General features: G+C 35.8%; 1 protein-coding gene across 14 annotated transcripts in view; it reads left to right on the forward strand.

Annotated features, from left to right (window-relative positions):
* Nucleotides 1–22,644, forward strand: part of EXOC6 (exocyst complex component 6) — a 95,697-nt gene that overhangs the window by 46,626 nt on the left and 26,427 nt on the right. For 7 of the 14 annotated variants that reach the window (XR_012836341.1, XM_075758240.1, XM_075758236.1 and 4 more), the window contains 3 exons: nt 52–186; nt 5,318–5,497; nt 14,526–14,667. Coding sequence is in view for 13 of the 14 variants with exons in the window: in XM_075758240.1 (XP_075614355.1) it covers nt 52–186; nt 5,318–5,497; nt 14,526–14,667 (457 nt within the window). In the remaining variant the exon portion in view is untranslated. Of the gene's footprint in view, nt 1–51; nt 187–5,317; nt 5,498–8,615; nt 8,646–14,525; nt 14,676–22,644 lie in introns of those variants that run through there. The other 7 variants (XM_075758232.1, XM_075758234.1, XM_075758241.1 and 4 more) reach the window with 3 other exon arrangements.

Genomic DNA, 22,644 nt, shown 5'->3' on the forward strand with positions numbered 1-22,644 from the left:
ACAATAGGTGATAAAAAAAGGATTTTTACAAGTATTTTTTGTCTCTTGTAGCTTGTTCAAATCATCATAAACACAACACACCTGGAACAAGCCTGTAAATACCTTGAGGATTTTATATCTAACATTACAAATATTTCACAAGTGACTGTTCACACTGCAAGACTTTATGGACTTTCTACATTTAAGGTATGGTATATGTCATCAGTTATATGACTATGTCTGAAAAGTTATATTACAATCACTATAAATTAAGCATTTTAAAACAAAAGGGGGTAAGGGCAGAGGTGCACACTTTCTCATTTTTAACTCTAAACCAATTCTAAACTGTTAAGAATTCAATTGTAACACTGAGCAGATAAACACTGGGTTTTATGTTATCGGTATGATCTGAAATCTGTCACTACGTGAGAAGCATCAATATTCCCTTTCAGATGCATCTTTTATTAAGTTACGAAACGACAAGCTAAGCTTAACTGCACCAGAAGTTTTCAATAGATTAAGCTCCAATTTGTGTAACATCTCCCCTTTCTGAATGGAATCGAGGAAACTAGCTAGTTTAATCTAAACTTTTTTATTTATTTGTTTTTATTCTACAATAGAAATATTTTGTGGTATATTTTCAAATTGTGTAACAGTAATATAAAAGCAGTGTTAAGAATGTGGTACAAAGTGTAAATTATTCAGTTACTTTTTTAGAATTCATATTTTATTTACATGTCCTTTAAATATATATACACAATAATACTTGTTAAAATGAACAGTGGGAACTTGACTGTTTTCATAAACACCATGCATTTATGGCAACTGCTTATCTGCACAAACTGTATTTTCTCTGATATTTTTTCAGAAATGGCAGAAGTGTTTAAGCTTATGTCTCAAAAAGTTAAAGTAAATCATTGGTGATACATACTCAGCATAGACAATTGTAATGTCAACAGTTAGCATGGCAACATTTGTAAGCTGAGTATAAAATAATCCTAAAATAAAAAATGTTGTAGTTTTCTTTCTATATATGGCTCCTCATCTCATTAGTAGGTGAAGTTCTCCTAGTTGTTCTTGCACTTGTCTATATAAAATTTTTTAAGGATTTTGAAGAGAGGAAATTAAAGCAAAAATACTAAGTAACTTCTATAGTCACGTCTGATGTCCTTGGCAGAGCCAAAACCATACTCTTATCTGTGAAGTCCCCCTCCACAATAGTATTTGAAAGGCCTTAGTCCTTTTTCATTCGGAAGACAGACGTGTTGTTAATGAGAAACCGGCATGTAAAAATGAAATTGCTGAAGAGAATTTATACACATAATCTCAGGTAACTCAAGATGACTGAGATTTATTCTGAAGATAATTTAGTCAAAATTATGATCCTTGCTTAGGCTGTTTTATGTTATAATGACTATAGTAAGATCCAAAACAAGATCCCAACAACTGGGCTCACTGTGCTGAGTGCACAAATGCTTTGGTCTCAGGCCAGAAACCTTCCTGCGCTGTGGCACTCGGGACAGGTGTAGAGATGCTTAGAGATCCTTCCTGCTCTGGTGGTGGTTGAGTGCTAGGTACTTCTTCAAACACCAGGTGGTTGTGTACATCGAAGAACCAAGTTTCGATATTCATATACATAAAATATGGCAGATATTATTTCATTGACTGAGTCTGGCTGAATAGCTTTTTTGGTTTAGAATTGAAGCAAATGTGTGTGCTTGGGGGGTAGTTTGGGGTTTTCTTTCTGAAGAAAACATTCTCACAGAAGAATAATCTTGTATAGGTTACTTATGCTGTTAATTCACCCAGTGCGTTACCGCCTTAGTCATTTGGGGCTTCTATACAGAAATTTTTGGAAGAGAGACAAGACAAAACAAAACAAAAAGTCATCAGGGATGATTCTATGATTCCAAAGCAGCTGCAACTAGAACTTTAGGTATTTGGGGGTTTTTCAATGTACACTGAAACAAAGGAGGGTGATTTCTTGTATTTATGGGATAAAGAGGACTAATCCTCTTGAGAGTAGTTCTGTTTTCTGTACTTCATTTTTTCCTCTTGATGCAATATATAGTCTATCCTATTATAATATCCCCTCTGGCATAGATGTTAAAAGATGGGTGAGGTGGAATAAGGCATCATCATTGCAAGAAACTATATTTCCAGTTGATTGCCAACAATTTTCCCATTAACTGTCTTTTTTTTTTTCCCGCTAAGAATTTAATGAATAAGGCAAGACAGAAAGGATCTGGCCTCACAACTGTAGTTACATTACCATTGCCCTACCAGTAGTTTTACTGATTTTGCCCTGTCCTTAAGATTTAGGCTGCCTAGTTTGCTTGTTGTGTACTGATAGTGCATGAGTGTCTTTGAATTTGCATAGCTACAAATATTTTCATGCAAGGTCAATCCATAATCTTTTTAACATTCCAACAAAACACTTAATGCAGCCATAGTCTTTGATTTTGTTAAGAGGTAAGGTGCTCTTTATCCTTGAATTTCATTTAATAAATGCAGTTGAAAGTTTGCATTAGATTTTGTGCTGATTGCTTATGCTGTACATTATGTTTATCCTATAAACTATCTAAGTTCTGTTGGAGGGAACAGAATATTATATCTGTTTAGTGAGCTTAGTATCTATGCACTTTGGAAAAATACAGAAGGAACACTGGCAAACACATAGGAACTTTTTTTAATGGTTTCTCTCCTGTCTCTTTCCCTGGAGAACTTGTTAGCACAGTGTTCTCCACTTATAGTAGAAAATTCTTTTCTCGTTAATCCCTGTATTTTTTTTTCCCCTCTCTATTTTAATGAAAAACTGCTTGCATTTCCCCAACTGGGCCCTCACAGAGTTTGTTATGTTCTACTGTTATTAAATTCATCTCCTGGTGGCAAATCATGTCACCTTCATTCTTTCTAAGTGGTCAAAATCTCCTTTTATTAGCAGCATTGATCACATTTACATTCCATGAGATGATCTTAGAAGTACATCTATGCTGTATTTTTTTAATAGAAGTCTTCAGACCTATTTCATGGCTACTGTTTTAGAGGGGTGTTTTTTCTCGTTTTATTTTTTTATATAAGATCTCATTTTAAGATGTCCTTCAAACTCTCCAAGCATTGTTTCACACGGGTGGAAATAAAAAAAACAACAACCACAAAACCAAAACTTGTTTCATTTTGTCATAATAACAAAGTGTGTATTTTCCAGTATTTATAGGCACATTTTCCGGCTTTGAATGACCATTGTTTTCCTTTGTTTAATTGAGCAGTCATACTAAGCATAAATAGACGTATTTGCAGATCATGTTGATAGAAGTTTTTGACAGGGTCTCAGCATTAAGCTGCGTGACAGCTGTTGAAGAGCCAGATACACAGCATCAAATCCTGTGCAGGGCTTCAGGACATGCTCTGAGAAAGAAGCCATGTAATGAAACCACGTCATTTGCCCTTTTCACTTTTATAATTGGGGGATATCTGGTGAGATTTTTGGTTTTTGATGCAATTCTGTCACCACCTTAAAAGAAGAGATGGAGTTAATTCACCTGTCTCTAGGAGTCATTGCAAACCTGAATATTCTAACTCACGCTTTCTTGACGTGTGCATGGGATTCACAGTGCTGCTTCTCAGAAGTAACTTCCGGGATTGAAATCCAATTGCTCGGCTGTCCACAGTTATCTCAGGGGATAGAGCAGCACTCCTCACTTAGTACTGGCAGCATGCTGCTCCAGTTGTAACCCAGTAACCAAATCAAAATAAAAGGTAGCTCAAAACAGCCTTCCAGAAACAAAACCTGAAGGACTAGTCTTGTCATTGCCAGTTACTAGAAGCACTTAACTGGTGAAGATGATACAACCACTCCATAAATTACTTAGTTTTTAAACAGAAAAAAACCCAAAACAACCCAAAAAACCAGGCCACCACACTAAACCTAAGCAGATATATTTGCAAGTCTTGCCATTATAGATTGTTGAAACTGAGGTCTTCTTATTTAAAAACTTTAAACATAGACTTGACTTAAATTGAGGCTTTTATAGTCATAGCCATCTACAAAATTGTGGATGTCAGCATCTTACTTTATTTGACATGTTAATAGGTTGGTAGATTCTTATGTGTTGGATTGGGAGAGCTCTTCAATGGAGTCTTTTACTAGTTGATTTGGTAGTAAAAGTGCTATTTTTAGGGAACTGTACTTTGATATTTCTACGTGGCAGAGCCGCATGCTTTTTTGCTTCCTCCTGAAGTGCCTCACAGCCTAGGGTCTGGCTGACGACTGAATTTGACACACTCAGTGCAATGCCACCTTTAAGCTCAGATAATTTTGATTTTTTTTTTCTTTTTGCCTTTCCTATTTACACCTTTTCCTGAAGTGCCATGTTTTTGGACTGCTTTCTCCCAGAGGAAACCAGCGATGGGAATTTAATCCATTTTTATGTTGCTCCAGTACATTCAGCCTACTTTTTTTTCTCTAAAAACCTTCAGCAACTGACTAGTTCACTTTAAATCAAGTATCTTGAATTCTTTCTGAAGATAAGTGAAGAAAGTTTCATGTTGAACCCATATTAGAACATAGAATTTATCGAGTAATGCGTGCAAAAGCATGCCTTTCCAGCAAGATAAACTTTATCAAGCATCTGTACATAGGTCCCATTGCATCTATGAGGATGTCCCCTAAACAAATAAGGCAGATAGCATCATAAACTCACTTCACAGTAAATGCTAGACTTCACCTCTCCACTGTTCTGAAAAGTAGAATCTAGGTGGTGGCAGAACAAAAAGTAGGGGTGGGATGAAGTAGGGGGGTGTTCTGAATCACGGTGTGTCATGATCGGCATATTTAAAGGAGGATGAAAAGTGATGAGTATTCTTCAGATGTGCAGCTTTAAGACATTAATTACATAAAAATCATACGATTGCTGGACCTCTAGCTGTAACAGATAAAATAATTAGGTTCTTTTATTTTCTTCTTTGTAAAAGAGGGCAAATAAACTTTGTGTCAAAGTTGATAAATTTGTAAGGCTGAATTAAAGGTGGTTGTTGTGAAGAGAGTAAAGCAATTGCTTTGTTTCCAAATTAAAATTCATTTCATTTGTCTCTGAGAACTTAGATTATTGTGTAGGCATATTCTGTTATAAACACTCATAGTATACATTATGGGAGTATTTTAAAAAACACAACCTTAGACTAATTGTAAGATGGAAGCTAAAATACTGACTTAAATAAAATATTTTTTGAATTTAAGAAAACCACAAGACTTCTGTTTTGTTGATGAATATAATTTTATCTGCATTCTAATAATATTTTAGAATTCTGACAATTGCACATAATTTTTTTTTTTCAGGATGCAAGGCATGCTGCAGAAGGAGAAATATACACAAAACTTAACCAAAAAATAGATGAATTTATTCAGATTGCTGATTATGATTGGACAATGTCTGAATCGGATGGAAGAGCCAGTGGATACTTAATGGACCTTATTAACTTTTTAAGAAGCACATTTCAAGTTTTTACTCATTTACCTGTAAGTGTTCAAAATTAAGCTTAATTTCAAACTATCGGAACATTATTTTGTTTTAAAATACTAAGATTTTGAAGATAGATGTGATTTTTGAATTGTGCACATGCTGGCAGTTGTATTTTTAAATTTTTTTCAGTACAGACGTATTTTCAGATGTGTTTCTGTATGTTGGTGATGCTTACCTATGGTAATACTTAGAAAATACTTTCAAATACTTGAGTAATATTGTTAATAACAGCTAATTTACAACTAGTGTAAGAACTCATGCACTTTTCTAGAGATGACCTTTTTAATTAACCATATTGGTTCTGTGTACACATGCATTGATTCAGACAATGCAGAATTGGTGCAAATCCTGCATTTGTGCATAAGATTATGGAGGTTTTTGATTCTCGAAGGTTATTTTTAGCTAAATAGTTTTGATCATAAAATGTCATTTGATTCTAGTTAACTGAGCTTCATTGAAATGAATCCTTGTTCATAATCAAATATATCCTGTGTTACTTCTTCCTGGGTAAAAGGGTACTGTTAACCTGTTTTATGTACTAATTGTTACATTCTGTTGTCTGATTTCCCCTTGCTTTAAGACAAAAAAAAGATTAGTTCGATCTATCATCATAATACTTTGTAGCTTTATAGGTCTATATCTTCAGTAAGTCTTTTAAGCTGCATCTGCTTTTCATCAGCTTGTCCTTGGTTGCTGCTGTCACACTGAAGTCTGAGTGCTTTACCCATGTGCAATGCCGATAAAGAGTAAGTCCTCAATGCATAGAATGTTTTGAGGCTCCAGACTGGAAGTAAAAGATAATTTCTTCATGAGCACAGCAAGGTTTTGAAGTTGCTGGCATAGTAGGCTTATCTGGTCTTCCAAATCGCATGTGAAGAGACTGTGATTCTTTAGTCTTGTCTTTTTTTACTGACTCAAAGGCATAACTCACTCAAAAAGTATCACGTAATATTGATGTGAATGTGACATGTGAGGTGTGTGCTTCTATGCTAAATCAGTTGAGCGATTTTTGATAAAGAATAGCAAGTTTGTTAGGTAGTTAAATTCATTGTAACCTAATGTGCAAAACTGTGTGAACAAATGGCACTACTCTTCAATGGCCATATGCACATAGCAGTTCAGATATGTGCAACTTCTAGAGAAGGATGTACAGAAGTTGGTCATGAATGTATGTTGTGATACAGCTGTTTGGAAGTGAGCCACTGACAGAACAAAGTAATGTTTTAAGAGGAACGGAAAAAAGCAGCTGTGGCATTAGGGCTTGAAAAGCGTGAAAGGAGTAGAAATATGCACCTGGGGCCACAAGTCAACCTTCGGAGAAAGCTGGTTGCTGTGAAGAGGTTATTTGGTAATTTCAGACTCTGGTCAGGTAACAGGCAGGATGTCGTATAGATGACTAGTCTGGTACGGCAAGAGGTTTCTTGTAATTTTTGTCTTATCCTGTGTATCACTTGCTATTCTGGCTTGGCCAATTGTGGAAACATGCAGTCCTACGAATGTTGTTGTGCATGAGCTGTGGAGGTTATATGAAAATGTGTATACAGTTTCATTATGATGATTCTAGTTAGATTTGTAATAGTAAGTTATTTTCATTAAGAGAAATTTATAGTAAATGTGTTTTCAAAGATAAGCCCAGAACTAGGTTCCATAACTCCTTAAAATAATAAGTGCTTTGGACACCTAAACTGAGATTCTCATATGCCATAGTTAAGATTTGCAAAAGTTTTAGTATTCATTTTCACTGATGGATTATTCCATTAAAGTCACCGTGTCATTTCCATAGTTTTTGTATGGCTGGCAGAAACATTCCACTGCTCAAAATAGTTTCTCAGAACCTTTTCTGTAATTAAAAATCAAACAGAAGTCCTAGCTACCAGCTGTAATTTTAGTAAGGAAAAGAACAGGACAAGTAGAGGAATCTCTTCTCTTCCTACCCTAGCATATCTGATCATGTTAGAGGGTGTTGTGCTAGGGCTAGGGACACTAGTTGGCCACACGAGTCCTCCATAGTCTTGTTCAGGGGTCACTGACTTTCTCTTTGATATTGTTTCAAACTCTAGTCGTCTTGTAGAAGTGTTAGGATAAGTTCTTTAACAATTTTTTGTTGCAGTTGTTGGGTTCCTGTCATTAGTCTTGTTTTATTTTAGCTGTATGTATAAGCTGTGTAAATGCACAGCCATGTGTCTCCTTTTGTGCTTCCATGTGGGGCTATACTGGAGTATTTCTGTAACAATGTAGATGTAACTTTTACAAAATACATCTTATGTTAAATATCTATTTTATGCAATTTGTGTTATTTTTATTGGAAATTAGAGATCTAAATCAGTAGACCGTGATCTCAATTTTACCAAACCTGCACACTTTGTGGCACAGCTTATTTGGGGTCTGATATCTCCATTGAATCACTGGAAACGTCTTGTGTCTCTGAAGCTTTTTTTTTTTTCTCCTAAGTTTTACATTTTAGTTTTCTCCTCTGTACTTGTGTACTGTGCTTATGAAACAGTTTTGGAAAAGAAAATAGCTTTATTCCACCCTCCATAAATCTAATTACCATTAGATTTATGTTAAAACCCATATGTTAAATCTAATTACCATTAGATTTATGTTAAAATTTATGAATGGGTCATGTTACATTTAGATTCTTACTGTCCTGAGCCATTCTAAGTCTTGCTTGAACGAAGTGCGTTAATGACGTACAGATAGCCTCTGTAAGCCAAGGCAGTAAACATGACATTTATTTTTTAAATCTAAATATTTTGGAATATATTATTTCTTGTAATGAAAACTTTCTGGAAAGGCATATCAACAGATGCTTCATCATTTAAGTTTGCTACTTTGATATTTTGGCATATAGTTCCTTATTACAGAAAAATATTTTATTGCTGAACTAGTATTATTTAAATGATAATCTCTTTGTTATGCCTCAACAAAATACTATATAAGTTCACAGGTTTTAAAAAAAGTAAGGAATTGTGTAGCTGTAGTTGTCTTTTTGGAAGCTTTTCCTTACCTTTTATTGCTACCAATTTTTTTATTCTTTTTTTTTTTTTTTTGGATGTTGACAGTACATCTTAATTTTTTTTGTTTTGATTGCCTTACTGGTTTCCTTCTCAGAATAACAACAATGACCATGCAGCTATGTCGGTAAGTAGATGCAAGATGAAGAAAAAGCATGTGAACTGAAAAACTATGAACTGCCTGCAGGCTTATTGCTTCAATTTTAATCATTTAATAAAAGACCCTTCTGTTTCACTGGTGACTTGCTGAGTACCTTGTGTAGTTGCATGCAGGGATCAGGTTAATTACTAACATCGGGCTTTTGTACACTGGGACAGCAGGAGCCCTAAAAACCTTGCAGAAGGGTAGTAGGGTGTGCCTTACATCCCAAATGAGATAATTTAGAGGAGACTATGAGACCTTTTGGAAAAGAGATCAGGTACCAAAATGCAACTATGAGACACACATACAGAATAAGGGTAGAGTAATATAACAGAGTAAAGAGTCACTGAAAGTTCCATTATTTCTTTGCTGCATCTGCCTGGGGTCAAAGAAATGTGTGTGCTCAAATTTATTTATTTTTTAAAGATGATGATGGATTGCATTTAAGAATTATTACAAGCCCGGATTATTTTCAGGTCATCGATTTTTTTATAAGGAGTTTCTTTTGAGTTGGTATAATGATAATTTTCATGATAATGAAAGTGTTGAAATTAATATTATGTTGAAATTAATATTGTAAGTGGCTTCTGAATACTGAATTTCTGAACTTACTTTTACTAATTTTCTCTAATAACTGTAATGTGGTTGAATCTTGTTGCTGTACACTGCTTAAGTGAACAAATGTGTAAGGCACTTAGAGTACACAGTGTGGGAATAACCCCGTTCACTGCTACAGTCTGGAAAATGATTGGCTGAGTAGTAGCTCTGGATCTGGAGAGAGGATCTAGCAGTGGGTTTCCAAGTTGTTAGGAGCCTAGAGCACATGAGTTACAAATGGAGGTTTAGGGAGGTGGATTTTTTAGTCTGTTAAAGAGAAGGCTGGGGAGAGACCTCGTGACAGCCTACAACCTCTTGAAGGACAGACACAAAGGTAATGGAGCCAAGCTCTTCTTGGTAGGACTGACAAATTCACCTATGGCTATGGTCAGAGGTAGAAACTTGGGAGATGACGCTTTGGCATTAGGGAAGAAGTTTGTGTGAAGAGAGTAGCATTGGAGAAGGTTGACCAGAGAGGCTGTGGAATTCCCATCCTCAGTTGTTTTGAAGGCGCAGCCAGAAAAAAGGACAGTGTTGGCAATAGTCCTACTCCAAGTAGGAGGCTGGACTAGGTGACTGTGGTGGTTCATTCCAGTGAACACTTCTATGATTTGAATACTAAGTCTGATGTTGAACTATCTAGCTAGTAAGTGTCATGAGCACTAGGAATACTGAATATTTTGTGTAGAAATATTTCCTGTTAATGTTGAATAGGTGTCAGTGTGCTGGTTGTGTCATGACCAAGCACTACCAGAATTTCAGAGATGCAGAGCACAGAGGCTGTGTTGCTGTTGAAAGGTTATAATTTGTGAGTCATGCAGCTTTTAATGGTTCTGTTTTCTGAAGTCACAAGAATTTGACCTTCTGAGATTATTGCTTTTTTCCAGGTTCTTTTACATCCCATTTTAAGTTTGTATTGCAGTTTATAGTACCACTAGATACTTTGAATCAAAAAGCAAATAAAAATTTCATTATGCAGCCATTAATCTCATTAAATCAATTGGATCATCAAATTTGTTATTAAGGACCTGCATTTTTTATTTTGAACAGTTAAAGAAAAGTCATAGCTCTTATTTTCAGATCAGTTAATTTGAAATTATAGAGGGTGTATATGTAAATGTTTTTAATCTAAGTTTAGAATTAGCTGAAATATTTTATTCTAGACGTGTTTTGTCAGTACAAAGTTAGTATTGGACAACTCTCTGGAAAAGAATGACTTGAAAAGTAACAGTTACAAATTACTTTCAAGTAGGTGTTTTTGAATATTACCAGTAGAATTTGGGGCAGACTGGAAGTAAAATTGAGTCTTAAAAATTCTGTTAGTGTTTTTTAATATACTTGGGTTTTGTCAGTAGTCCAAAAATTGGATTTTAGTCCTGATGTTAAGTAATACCATGCTTTAGTTTTTATGACTGATGAAACCTGTATGTTTATTTTCTTTGCATTTTCAGAAAGGTTTTTATTATGTCATTTCATATTGTTAAATTCATTCTTCAGCTTAACTTCTTAGATTTAACAGATAAGTTTTGTTATTTTCTTTTATGCTGAGGATGGCAGTTTGTGTTATTTGATTGTTTCTGTGATTGGCAGCAAAAGCCTAATTTCACAGCTTGCAGTGAGGGTGAAGGGGTGGTGGTTTTCTGCAGCTATATTCAAAACCTGTCAATCAACAGCCTCCACAGGCTACTTAGAGAATGGGTTTTCTTACCGATTTCTCCAAACGCTGCTTCATGCTGTCTTTGATTGGCACAGCCTGGCAGGGAGGATGGATGAATCTGTCACTGGCCGGTTAATTGTGTTGCTGGTCTCAGCCTGACATCAGGTCTTTGACTCCTAAGTGGCTCAATACAAAACAAATTAGCAGATTGTAGTCATATTTCTCATTCTATATGCTTTGACTTTGTTGAATGCAGTCCATAAATCATACTGACTGACACCGTAGTGAATGATGAAAGCTGCTTTTGAGACAGCTAGCATGGGTCTTAGAAGGCAGTACCATGAAGGTGCCGTGGAAGGATGCATATGGTTGACCCTTTGGGAATTTCCTAGGAGCCAAATGTCTCTTTACTGCAATTGTTCTTAGGAGAAAAGCTTTTGGGTCCTATAAAAAAGGATTTAATAAGTCAGCAGATTCTCTTTACAAGCTCCTTTGAAATATAAGAAGTTTGTCTAAGGGTTTTCTCTTTTTACAAACTTGTATTTCAGCAAAATGTGAAGGCTGGGTGAAAAAACGGTTGCCTTTAACATTGTTAGCAGGTGGTTTTGCTTATAGAATAGGGTCCTTGTTTCTTTGACTTTACATTGGTTGAGTGGAAGAATAGGTTTTGTAGATAGTGGCAGTTAGCATAGGCACAGCAGAGATAATAGTGCTGTCTCCAAATGGGAGGCAACTGGAGCGAATGTGAGAAGCCTGCTGAATCTCTGCATGCTTTCAAATATAGGTATTTAAATATTTGCTAGCTACAGTAACCACGGCCACCACCTCCCTTAAAAAAATTATAGTGGTAAATAAAAAAACCCAAACTGACAAATAATAAACATTGAATATTTCAAAACTAACTGAGATGTGTTTAGTTCTGGAAAAGAAACATGTTTTTGTGATGTTCGTGAATCCTTAAATTTCCTCTTCAAAATGCATTATGAAAAAAGGGCAAGGAATTGATTAATTGGTGGGTGATGGAAATTTGGAGAGAGATTTTTTAACTGTATCTCATTTGTCAAACACAAATTCGAATTTAATTATTTCCTGAATATTGTACATCCAACATATTTAGCTGGGAAGCACTGAATTTTGAAGAGGATAACAGTAAAGTTCACATTTCTCTCAGTTAAAATTCAGCATTTTGATTGATATACATAGCTTCATTTTTTCTCTAGATTTAAGAAAATCGGGTGATTGTACTGAGTAAGTATAAACTGTGTATAGTAAACTTCTATTATTTGTTGATATGTCATGAACAATAAGCCTGTAGTTCAAGTTACATAGTTGGAAATAGTTTAAATGTCAGGATGTTTCCGTTTTATGAAATTTTAAAATAAGCATTAAATTTACATGTATTGATACTTATTTAAAGTACCAGTGGCTTTTACCATGTCATTTCTGTATTGTAACCATTATCTTGTGCTCCAGTACTATTGATATTTGCCAGATTGTAACAATTAACTACAGATACTTGTCAGAAATTAACAATTCTGTGTTTTACTTAAAATAGAGGAGTACACATTGTTCGCATATAAAATAAATTGAATGTTAAAATTTTTCTTGACAACCTATTAATCTGGTTGAACTTCTATTACATTATAGTGGCAGCATAAATAGGACATGGAGCTGATTTGATGGAGCAGTACATTTAACAGTGATGCACTAGTTGTTCCATTAAATCAAAATGACATTTCCATTAAGTATTTCAAACCTACAACACTGTAATTAAATGAACTGTGGCCCACTGATTCCCCTTCTCACCTCCTCTTTTTCTTCTTTTTTCCTCTTTGTTTCCTTTTTTTTTTTTTTTTTTTTTCATTCATATTGATATTCTTCTGCTTGGGGAATAGAGCTGCATGTCTCCCAGTGTAATTACTATTGGGTTTGGGAGACTTTTTAAGCATGCTGTTCTTGCATTGTTTCTTACATTCCTTGTTGTCAGTTCATCTGTTTTGGTCAAAAATGTTATTTGCTTTTCTGAGATTTTCAATTAAGAAACTGACATGTTATTTTAGATATAAAGCTCCTAACAGTTCAAGGTGTCCTAATGCTAAAGAGGTATTAGAAAAAGCCAGTTAATGTTTCATTGTGACATGTGAGGAGAGTGACTGCTTTCCGTTGTATTGTCTACATTTTAATTATGTTTTAACAAAGAAAGGATTTTTACACTACAAAATATTTAGGGCCAAATTTGCTTTCTGTTATATGTATGTGTGTGTGTATATATATAAACACACACGCACACATGAAAATTCAATGATGTGAGCAAGTTGTCTTATTAAGGACAAGATCTGGCTCTTCAGATATTGGAGCAGAACTCCAAATGTTTTGGAACAGTGAACTGCCATCTATCCTTACCATTTTTCATTGCTTATATACGTTTCTGCGAGTCAACAGTGAATTGATCAATGTGACTTTGCAGAAAACAGCTGGGGAACCATCGTTTTAGAGAATAGGTGTCGTCACTTTACAGATAAATATAAGTAAAACGATAGTGGTGTGTGCTCCAGTACATGTATTACGTAATTATGATTTCTTTTGTGTAAGCGTGTCAATAGTTACCTTTGTTTCAATACATATTGTAATATAGATGTCAGTTGAAAAGCATAGTTTAAGTAGATTAAACTTCAGAGATTCGTATAATTGCATTTGAAAGCCAAGATCACTCTGCTCTAAAAGATTGCAGTGCTATGAGCAGAATGGTGCCATCTGATCGGGTATCTGGTCTTAATTGGTTTTCTTAATCATAAGGTAGAATTTCCATAGCCTTCAATTTTTCTGTACTAAATTTTTAATAATTTATCAAATTAATGTTTGATTTTGTGCTTTGTTTTTTGGTCTCATGTTTGGAAAATTATTTGTCTCAATTACATACACATCATAAAGAGAAATGTTACAACTAGGCTAGGATTGGAAAATTATTTCCATTTTGTACAGCAGAGGGCTACATTTCATTTTGTTAGTTGATTACTGACAGCACTGATTTATTAAGCACCTGAAAAGTTGATGGATAAGCATAAATATTTTAAATAATTTAGCAACAAGCTTTGAGATGGAATTCAAGCAATTAAAGTGCCAATAATTAGCATAAACTGTTATGGGAAATGGCCCAACTGAAAGCAATGGTTTTGGTTTATGTAAAGTTTGAGGGGTTTTTTTCTGTCTACTGTTAAGCATATGCAGCATGTTGATTTTCAGTACATTCTTACTTTCATTCTGTTTGGGTAAAAAAATTTAAAATAAATAAGTCCACAAAGCTGTTCATGTGCTTCAGCAACTTACATTGTTGCTGTTTTGGAAATGTCCTTGTATTCATGAAGACTGCTGGATTTTCTGGAAGAAATATCAGTAACTGCTTTAATGTATATTTAATTTAGTTCCCCAACTCATTTAAAAGACACAAAGCTAACAGGTCAAAGAAATAACAGCCAGTGTCATCCTTCTCTTTCTAATCTAAATCCTGCATCATTAGGACTTTGAATGTGTATTAAAATCAAATCAGATAAGCAGTTCCTTAGTGACATATCATTTGTTTCAATCTTAAAACCTGTTGCTCTTTCTACTAGGGAAAAGTGGCCCAGACAGCTTGCATGTCAGCCTGCCAGCATCTTTCAATGTCCCTAATGCAGATGCTACTGGACAGTGAATTAAAACAAATAAGCATGGGAGCAATTCAGCAGTTTAATTTAGATGTGATACAGTGTGAATGTAAGTAGATGTTCCACGATTCCTATCTATATCTGTCTTAACGTTGCAAAAAATTCTTTAAAGTAAGCCATATAGTGATCTTTTTTCCATAATCTACTAAAGCTTTGTTGTTTTATTGGGTTTTTAAAAAATTATTACAGTACAGCTTCTTGTAAAAGTATTTATGTGTAAGTACATTAATATTTCTGGGAGTTTTTTAATGGAACTTTTTTTTAACTCCAGTATCCATTTGAAGCATACATCTGTTGTTACTCCTAAAGGGATCATATTTGCTATATCCAGTAAAAAGACTATAGTCTAGTACCACCCAAACCACTACATAAATATTATGCTTTTATAGTTGAGAAAAAAAGGATCAAATGTCTGTGAAATTTTAATTTTCCCTCTTGAGTTTATTTATTATGATACAAATTTTAAATGTGCTGTTACATGGGGTTTCTTCCCTCCTAGAATTATGACTGCCTTACTCGCTGTGCAGAATAGTAGTACTCATTTAGTAAACATCAGATGTTTTATTCTTACTGTTCAAAACATGGCATCAGAATTATTTTATAAAAGTGGTTCAATCCAGCACTGAAGACAGGATTAATTTCCTCATGTTTTACATGGAGCTCACCGCTGAGGGTGAGCTGTTCAACTGTATGAAGGAAGTTACTTCCATAACAGCATTGTGGTATGAATAGGTTTTAGGTCTGTTTTTATAGTTGATGACTGAGATACAGTGAAAAGGCTCACTGGGGGTCTTTTTAATGCATAGTTTTAGATTCTTATGATTTTTTTTTTTTTTTCAAAGTATCTTTCCTCTTATGTGTTTGAAGCACAGATCTCAATGATTTTGTTGATAGCTGTAAAATGGGGCAGTTCTGCAAGTCGTATCCTGAGGTTTTTAATTTGGACACGTGAAAAAATTGATGACTACGCAATTAGCAGCCACCTATGGGAAACTGGAAATTTGATTTTAACCAATTTGGTTAGCATCACAAAGGGTTCTTGTGGGAGTCCAGGGACAGAGTTAAGGGGCATTTTTGACATTTTAACCATATGCTTGTTTGTCTTTCTCCTGCTTTATTTGTTACATTCCAAATAAACTCCGTAGCAGGTAGAGCAGGCATCTTTCTGACAGTCCCTCATCATACAGCCTTAAGGCCTTTCAGTGCATGGAATGAAAATGAACTGATGGGATTATCAGGGTCTGATTGAAAAAAATATTTGTGATCATGACATTAAAGTTTGTCTCGTGATTGCACAAGTTGGCTGAACAGATGATAGTTTGACTATTTTTTTACTTTTAGTACGCTTGATGTTGCAAATTTAATAGTGTTCTTCTTAGGTAGGTGGGTAGGGGTATGTGTATGTGCATTTGTGTAATTTCCTTAATGTAAAAAAGATCCCAGTTGTAAAAACAGAAATTCCATAGCATTCATAATACTGACACTATAGTCATTCATCTGGACGAGCTGAATTTGTGCCTCTGCCTTCTGAACAAGGAGCATAACAGCAAAGAAAGCTTGCCCACTACCATATTATTCTGTTTCTAATATTTAAAATATTATCTGTGAACAACACAGTACTTTGCTAATCTGTGCAGATGAACCGATTCACTGTTTCACTTGAGCATTTCTAGCAGTACAGGGGATAAAATGCAGGTGACTTTCACAGTATGAACAGTGTGTTCACAGCAAAGTAATGAGAAGTCCCAATGAGTCTGGCTGTCATCTGTTCTCTGGGTTCTTCAGACCTTTGTCTTAGCTTTTCCCCTGTTATTTACCATCCTAATTTCTATGACCACTCTTTCTACCATCTTTGGTTGCTGCATAGTGGAAACTTCAATCAGTGAAAAGATCTTAATAGAGTTTTATTTAATCTAACATGATAACATTTCATGATTTAAAGATTAAAATATAACCTTAAGACAACATGTTTTGTTATATGTAGCTGTTATACTGAGCTGAATTTCAGAATGCTATTAACTTAAAGACTGAAAAATGCACCATTGTGTAACTTCTAGCATGGGCTGTACAGGTGCAAATAGAATAAACTTTAATTCTTCCTTCCTGCAAAGCTTTTAAAGCATGTTAGAAAAAATATGATTTTGCACAAAAGCTGAGTAGTTGTCATGGTTGCAACTGAGCACCGCACAGCCACTCACTCACTCCCCCACGGCAGGATGAGGAAGAGAATTGGAAGAGTAAAAGTGGAAAAACTCAGAGGTTGAGAGTTTGTCCTGGTAATTATGGAAGCTTGTCATAATACTATGTTGCAACAAATGACATCTTACAATTTGTGGAATAAAGGATTGGCACAAGATTTTGCTCAGGGACTGCTTTGCTGTTGTGGTTTCGTTCATAAGGTCCATCATAGGCACATTCCAGGCCTCACTGTGATGCCTGTGATTTATGTTCTTGCTTGTCACCCTCCCCCAGCTTTATTCTTTGACACTTTGGGATTAATGGATACGACAGTGACATTTCAATTAGTGCTTAGACTGTGCAAATAATTCACAGTTGTTAGGTAGTTTTCTACTGTATTGTATACATGGGTTTGACGTTTTACTTATAGACACAGTGGAGTATACTCAAATGCATTTTGAACTAAGAAGTTATGTGAGATGTAGAAAGTTATGAATATCTGAAGATACATTTTTAAAAATTCTTAGCAATATTCTAGATATTTATTCTGATCTTTAACATTGCATTTTTATTCTTTCTAATATGAACTGGGAGAGATCTAAATAAAAGCAGGAAAATGTGGTTACTTGTCATATTTTTTTCCATTGAAAAGCAATCAACAGTCCAACAAACAACCCAACAACCTGTGAACGAGGAAGTCTGTTAAAGTCAGTAAGTGCTGAAGTTCTTAGTCACAGCAAATAGGTGGAATGATAAGTGGACTTCAAGAAAGGAAGATGGAAGGGAAGGAGGTGATCTTGTGGTGATCTCTGGGATTTCATTATCCTGCACTGTAGTTCTGTGCAAAGTACCTAACTTTAAGAAGCAGAGCAGAAAATCTGGAAACATCTGATACTTTAGCTCAAGAATAGTAATAGTATCAAGTGGTCTTCTCTGATTATTTATTTAAAAAAAAAAAAAAAAGTGATGATCTTTCTAATAAGTTTTTGGGTTTCCTTTCAAACATTCCAAAAACTTTCAGTTTGATTTCAGTGTGTCCTGTTCCGATTGAAGTATTTCTCCACTCTCTCTACGTATTTTATGACTTAGAGCAGTGTTTTACCTTTGTATTTTACACCATTCTTTCTCAATGGTGATATTCTACTAGGATGACTGGGATTCTCACAACAGTATTTAGAGAAATAGAATGTACTAGGTCCCATTGAATAAAACCCAAAGAAGAGTCTTTTGCTTGCACATTGCATTTCAGTGTCCTGAAGAAGGAAATGGCTTGGGGAGGGGGGGCATTTGCCATTTCTTGAAGATGAAATTCAAATGTGGTTTGCTATATCTCACTTTGAGAAGCAAGGTGTATGTAATAGAAAATGAGCTTTTCAGAGACACCATCCAGATCTAGATATCTTATATCAACATTTTATTAAGAATTAGAACTTGTCAGAAACTCTAATTGCTGGAAGAGTTATCAATAATTTTTACAATTTATGTTTTTTAACATAGCTGAATTGTGAGACAGGATTAATTGGCAGAAGGAGGTGTGATTGCGTAGGCATCCTTCTTCAGCCAGACATGAATCCATGCAAGGATGAAAAGATTTTGAGTCCTGCCTGTAACTGAGCATGGGTTAGCAGAGAATTAGCACAAAGCAGGATGCAATACACCTTCCTAACCAGCCCTACGCAGGGCTTCCTGCCAGTCCCTCCTTTTTCACCCACTGTGTGGAGAGCTGCAGTATCCAAGAGCAAGAGAGATCTTGACCCAAGTGCTCTCTGTTGAGTGTACACAAAGGTGATCTCCATGTGGACATGCCAGAAGCTGAGGAATGAAAATCCTGGGTTTTTTCCTTGAAAAGGCACAATATTCTCCTCTGGAGGCCCCTCACTTTACCTGCCTCCCCTCCCATCTGGGAAGTCAGGTTAACTTAGCTGACTTGAGACCATCCTTCATCTGGTGGTCACATATGGCAGCAGCACGGGAGTGAGGGGGAGCAGTGAGCTCTCGCCGGGCCTGGGGGCTGGGCTCGGGGCTGATGCCCGGCCAGCTGGCAGCTCCCTCAGCACGGCTCCCCTCCAGGCATGTTTGAACAGCTGGAGCATCCAACAGGGCTGCAAAGTGGCTGACGGCTGCTGTGATAGTCACCTGATTCTCCCCTCTTCCTTTAGAAATACATTTGTAGTTTTACTGTCCTGCCTTTGAATTGATGCTATGAGGCTGAAATAAAACTGTCCTAATTCAGCTTTTGATCCAAAGTCTGGACTCTGATTTTTAATTTCTGCACTGAGCAGCAAAACTATTTATCAGGAACTAGGCACTGAATTCCCAGACCAACAGAGAGGCACACAGAGATAATGGCTAAAAGATGGGGGTTTGAGAGAATAAATTAATAAATCTAGAAGTGCATAGAAATTCAGTGCAATTTACAGTTACAGATATCTTAAATTCCATTTTAGCAGAGACAGCCTTTTTCTTAAGATATCCATTAACAGAGATATATATATCAATTCACATATATCCTGTATACAAAATGTAATGAAAAGATCAAAGTACTCAAAAGAAAATGGACTGAAGTAATCTTTACAATATTTAAATTTACCATTCTCCTGTATGTGTTACCTCCCAGCCTGTTTTTGTATTATTACATACTTTTTCCGTTAGATCCTACCTCCTGTAAACTCCCAAACTGGCTATTGTAGGAACTATGTTGAGATTATACATATTGTGGATGCACATTGTCCCAAAGATCCTATTCTATATACACAGAGAAGGTCTACACAGTATCAGCAAAGTGCAGGGAAAGATTTTGTTAACAAAAACCTTGACCAGATTCATGTAATGCATATTTAGAGCTTATTTGCCCGAAAACATTAAAGTTTCTGATTCACACTGCCAAGCAGGTAGTTGTTTACCCCTATATGTGACAGCTTAATGGTGATCTTTGCGTTTTCACTCTCTCATATAATACAATTTCTGAATGCTTTTATGCACACTAAACCAACCAGCTCCCTACCCCTCCAAATCCTCTTTAAACCTAGAATGAATGTAAGGGGTCAATATTTTAAAAGATGTATATTTAACAATGTTTCACTACTATCTGGAAAAGGACCCTTAGGATGAAGACATTAAGAATGTTAATCCTTTTCTTATAATATCTTCCTAAAATGCTGTGCAGCAGAAAATATTTAATTAGCTTTGTAAAATTGTTAGCAAGACTTAAAAGCCCTGAGCTGAGGGTGAGGGGTAACTGTCTGACTGTTACCATAAGTAGATTATCTTTTTGTCCTTTGAACTCATTAAATTGTAATAATGAAACAAATTCTACTGTAGTCACTTGTCAAAAATGACCCAAATGTGAGAATAAATGCTTGTGCTATGAGTGTCTCTGGTGTTGTAAATGCATTTATAATATTAAATTGTAGTTAAAGACAACAAATATTATACAATAATTAAGTTTGGTTCTTGTTCTATAGGTGTAATAGTAGAGAAACTAAATCATACTGCATTATTTAATGCATTAGGATAAATTGCAAACTATGTTAGCCTGATGGGCTGCAGAAAGGATGCAAATATTTGCCCTATGGTACGAAAAAGTATCTCACTATAAGAAAGTACCTCCCAAAGTATAAAGCGCAGATAGCTAACTGAAAAGTTTTACTGCAGGACTTCAAATACGCTTTCCAGTTCTTTGGCCATTCCTTTGCCACAGAGCTCCCTTCTCCCAGTGCTACCATTGTGGAGAGGCTGGAGGAGCTTACATTTGGGTTGGGGAAGCTGATGTCTGTATACTGTGTATGAATGGAAAGTTACACAGGATCAGATACAGATGGGCCTTATCTTTCAAGAATAGTACAGGCGTTTAGGGGATTTAGAAGAGACCCCTCTGACCATCACGCTTATCCTCCTTACTAGTGTGCTGCCATAGCTCACAACCTGTGTATCTCTTTTTAGCTGATTGCTATGGGGCATTGCTAAGAATTCCCTGCTGTGGTGTGGTGTTCACATTCTAAATGCTATGTTTGGCTGAGCACAGGGGCCAGCATCATAGGCCTGTCTGTCCCTGAAGAAAGGGTGGTCCCAGTGGCCATGATATGCCTGCAGAAGACAGCAATGGAGACAACAAACGCTTTAGCCTAGGGTGTTGAGAACGGTGCTTTCACAAGCCTGCAGATCTTTTGCTTTTCTGCAGGTCGGTGGTTATACAAACAGTGTATTCTCTTTGCTGCTTTTAAAGAGGGCATGTAGTGACAGGACAAGGGGTAATGGCCTTAAGCTGAAGGAGGGCAGATTTAGATTAGATCTTAGAAAGAAACTCTTCCCTGTGAGGGTGGTGAGGCAGTGGAACAGGTTGCCCAGAGAAGCTGTGGATGTGCCATCCCTGGAAGTGTTCAAGGCCAGGTTGGATGGGGCGTTGGGCAACCTGGTCTGGTGGAGGGTGTCCCTGCCCACAGCAGGGGGGTTGGAACTAGATGATCTTTTGAGGTCCCTTCCAACCCGCACCATTCTATGACATTACAGTGTTCTCCCTAGGGCATTTGATTGGTATTTTTTTATTCCTTTAGTTAATGAAGAATCAAGTCATACACCAGTTTAATTCATTCTCCTGTAACATGACTGTCCATAAAAATGTTTGTACTACTGTGATACAAGTAATGAATTCTGCCTTTACTGGTAAGGCTTCTACTCTGATACTGTATTCATCTATTACTAAGCTATTCTTAGATATTTTGAGATGGTCTCAGTAGCTTCTTGTACCACTTAAGTAAGAATCTTTATTATTTTCATTTACATTAAAAATGGTTATGTGGAATACAGACTTGTGAATTGCCTATCTGAATTCATTAGACTGCTTTAAGTTGAAACCGTATATTCAGAAGTAAATGACTGAACCCATTATTTTACCATCATGTTAGCCCAGACATTAGTGTCTTTCTGGATGTTACTTTCACTTGATGATCCAAATTTTCTAGGTAGCCGTTAAAAATAATAAATCTATTAAGGATTTCACATTATTTTAAAATGTTAGTAGGAGTCTATGTGGCACAGGAGAGTTGAGCATTGGATCTGGAAATGTTTTGGAAATGTTTCCTCTACTAATGAATGACCTGTTTCTCAAACTAGGGAAAAAAAATGAAACCTTTCAGTGCCTCAGATAGATAGACCTCTACAACTATTACAGCAATATCTACTTTGTTTTGTTAAGAGCTCCAACTGAAGAGCATAAGAAAAATCCTCTTAAACTCTTTTGAAATAAGATGTCCAACTTGAGTGGGGATGTGAGGCAACGGGAGTTTCTGCAAGTGACTGTTACAAACATGTGACTGGGTTAAGAACAACAAAAAGTATATTTCTTTTTAAGTTTGACAATTATTGATAGTTTCCTAATTTAAACAAATATCTGACTTTTTTCATTAGCATAAGAGTTACCATTTTTTGTATTTTGAATATAGTCTTGCCTTACAATTTTGACAGCCTATTTTGGGATTCAAAAAGAGCAGAAGTTCATTATCAATAAGCTGGCTAAAAGGTGTGAACAGGCATTTCAGCTCTGCTCTGACTGTGGCATGTAGATCTTTCCACCTGTTGTCTACACATTAAACTAACTCCCACCTTAGTGTTTGTCTTTAATTGCTGTTTGACTAGAGGTGGAGTTTTTATAGGGTGGATGCTGTAACAAAAGCAGATGTTTGAAAATATGTTGACAGCCGTGGAATTGGTATTTTTTCAAAATTCTTCAGTAATCATTCACCTCAGGCCAAAAAAAAGATGTTGCCTTCTGTGGTTGTAGCATTGCTACTGGTTTAGAATTTTAAGCAAAATTGCTACTAATACTCCTCAAAGTATTGTTTTTGGGGAT

Source organism: Balearica regulorum, chromosome 7 (genome assembly GCF_011004875.1).
Source record: "Balearica regulorum gibbericeps isolate bBalReg1 chromosome 7, bBalReg1.pri, whole genome shotgun sequence".
NCBI classification, from domain to species: domain Eukaryota; kingdom Metazoa; phylum Chordata; class Aves; order Gruiformes; family Gruidae; genus Balearica; species Balearica regulorum.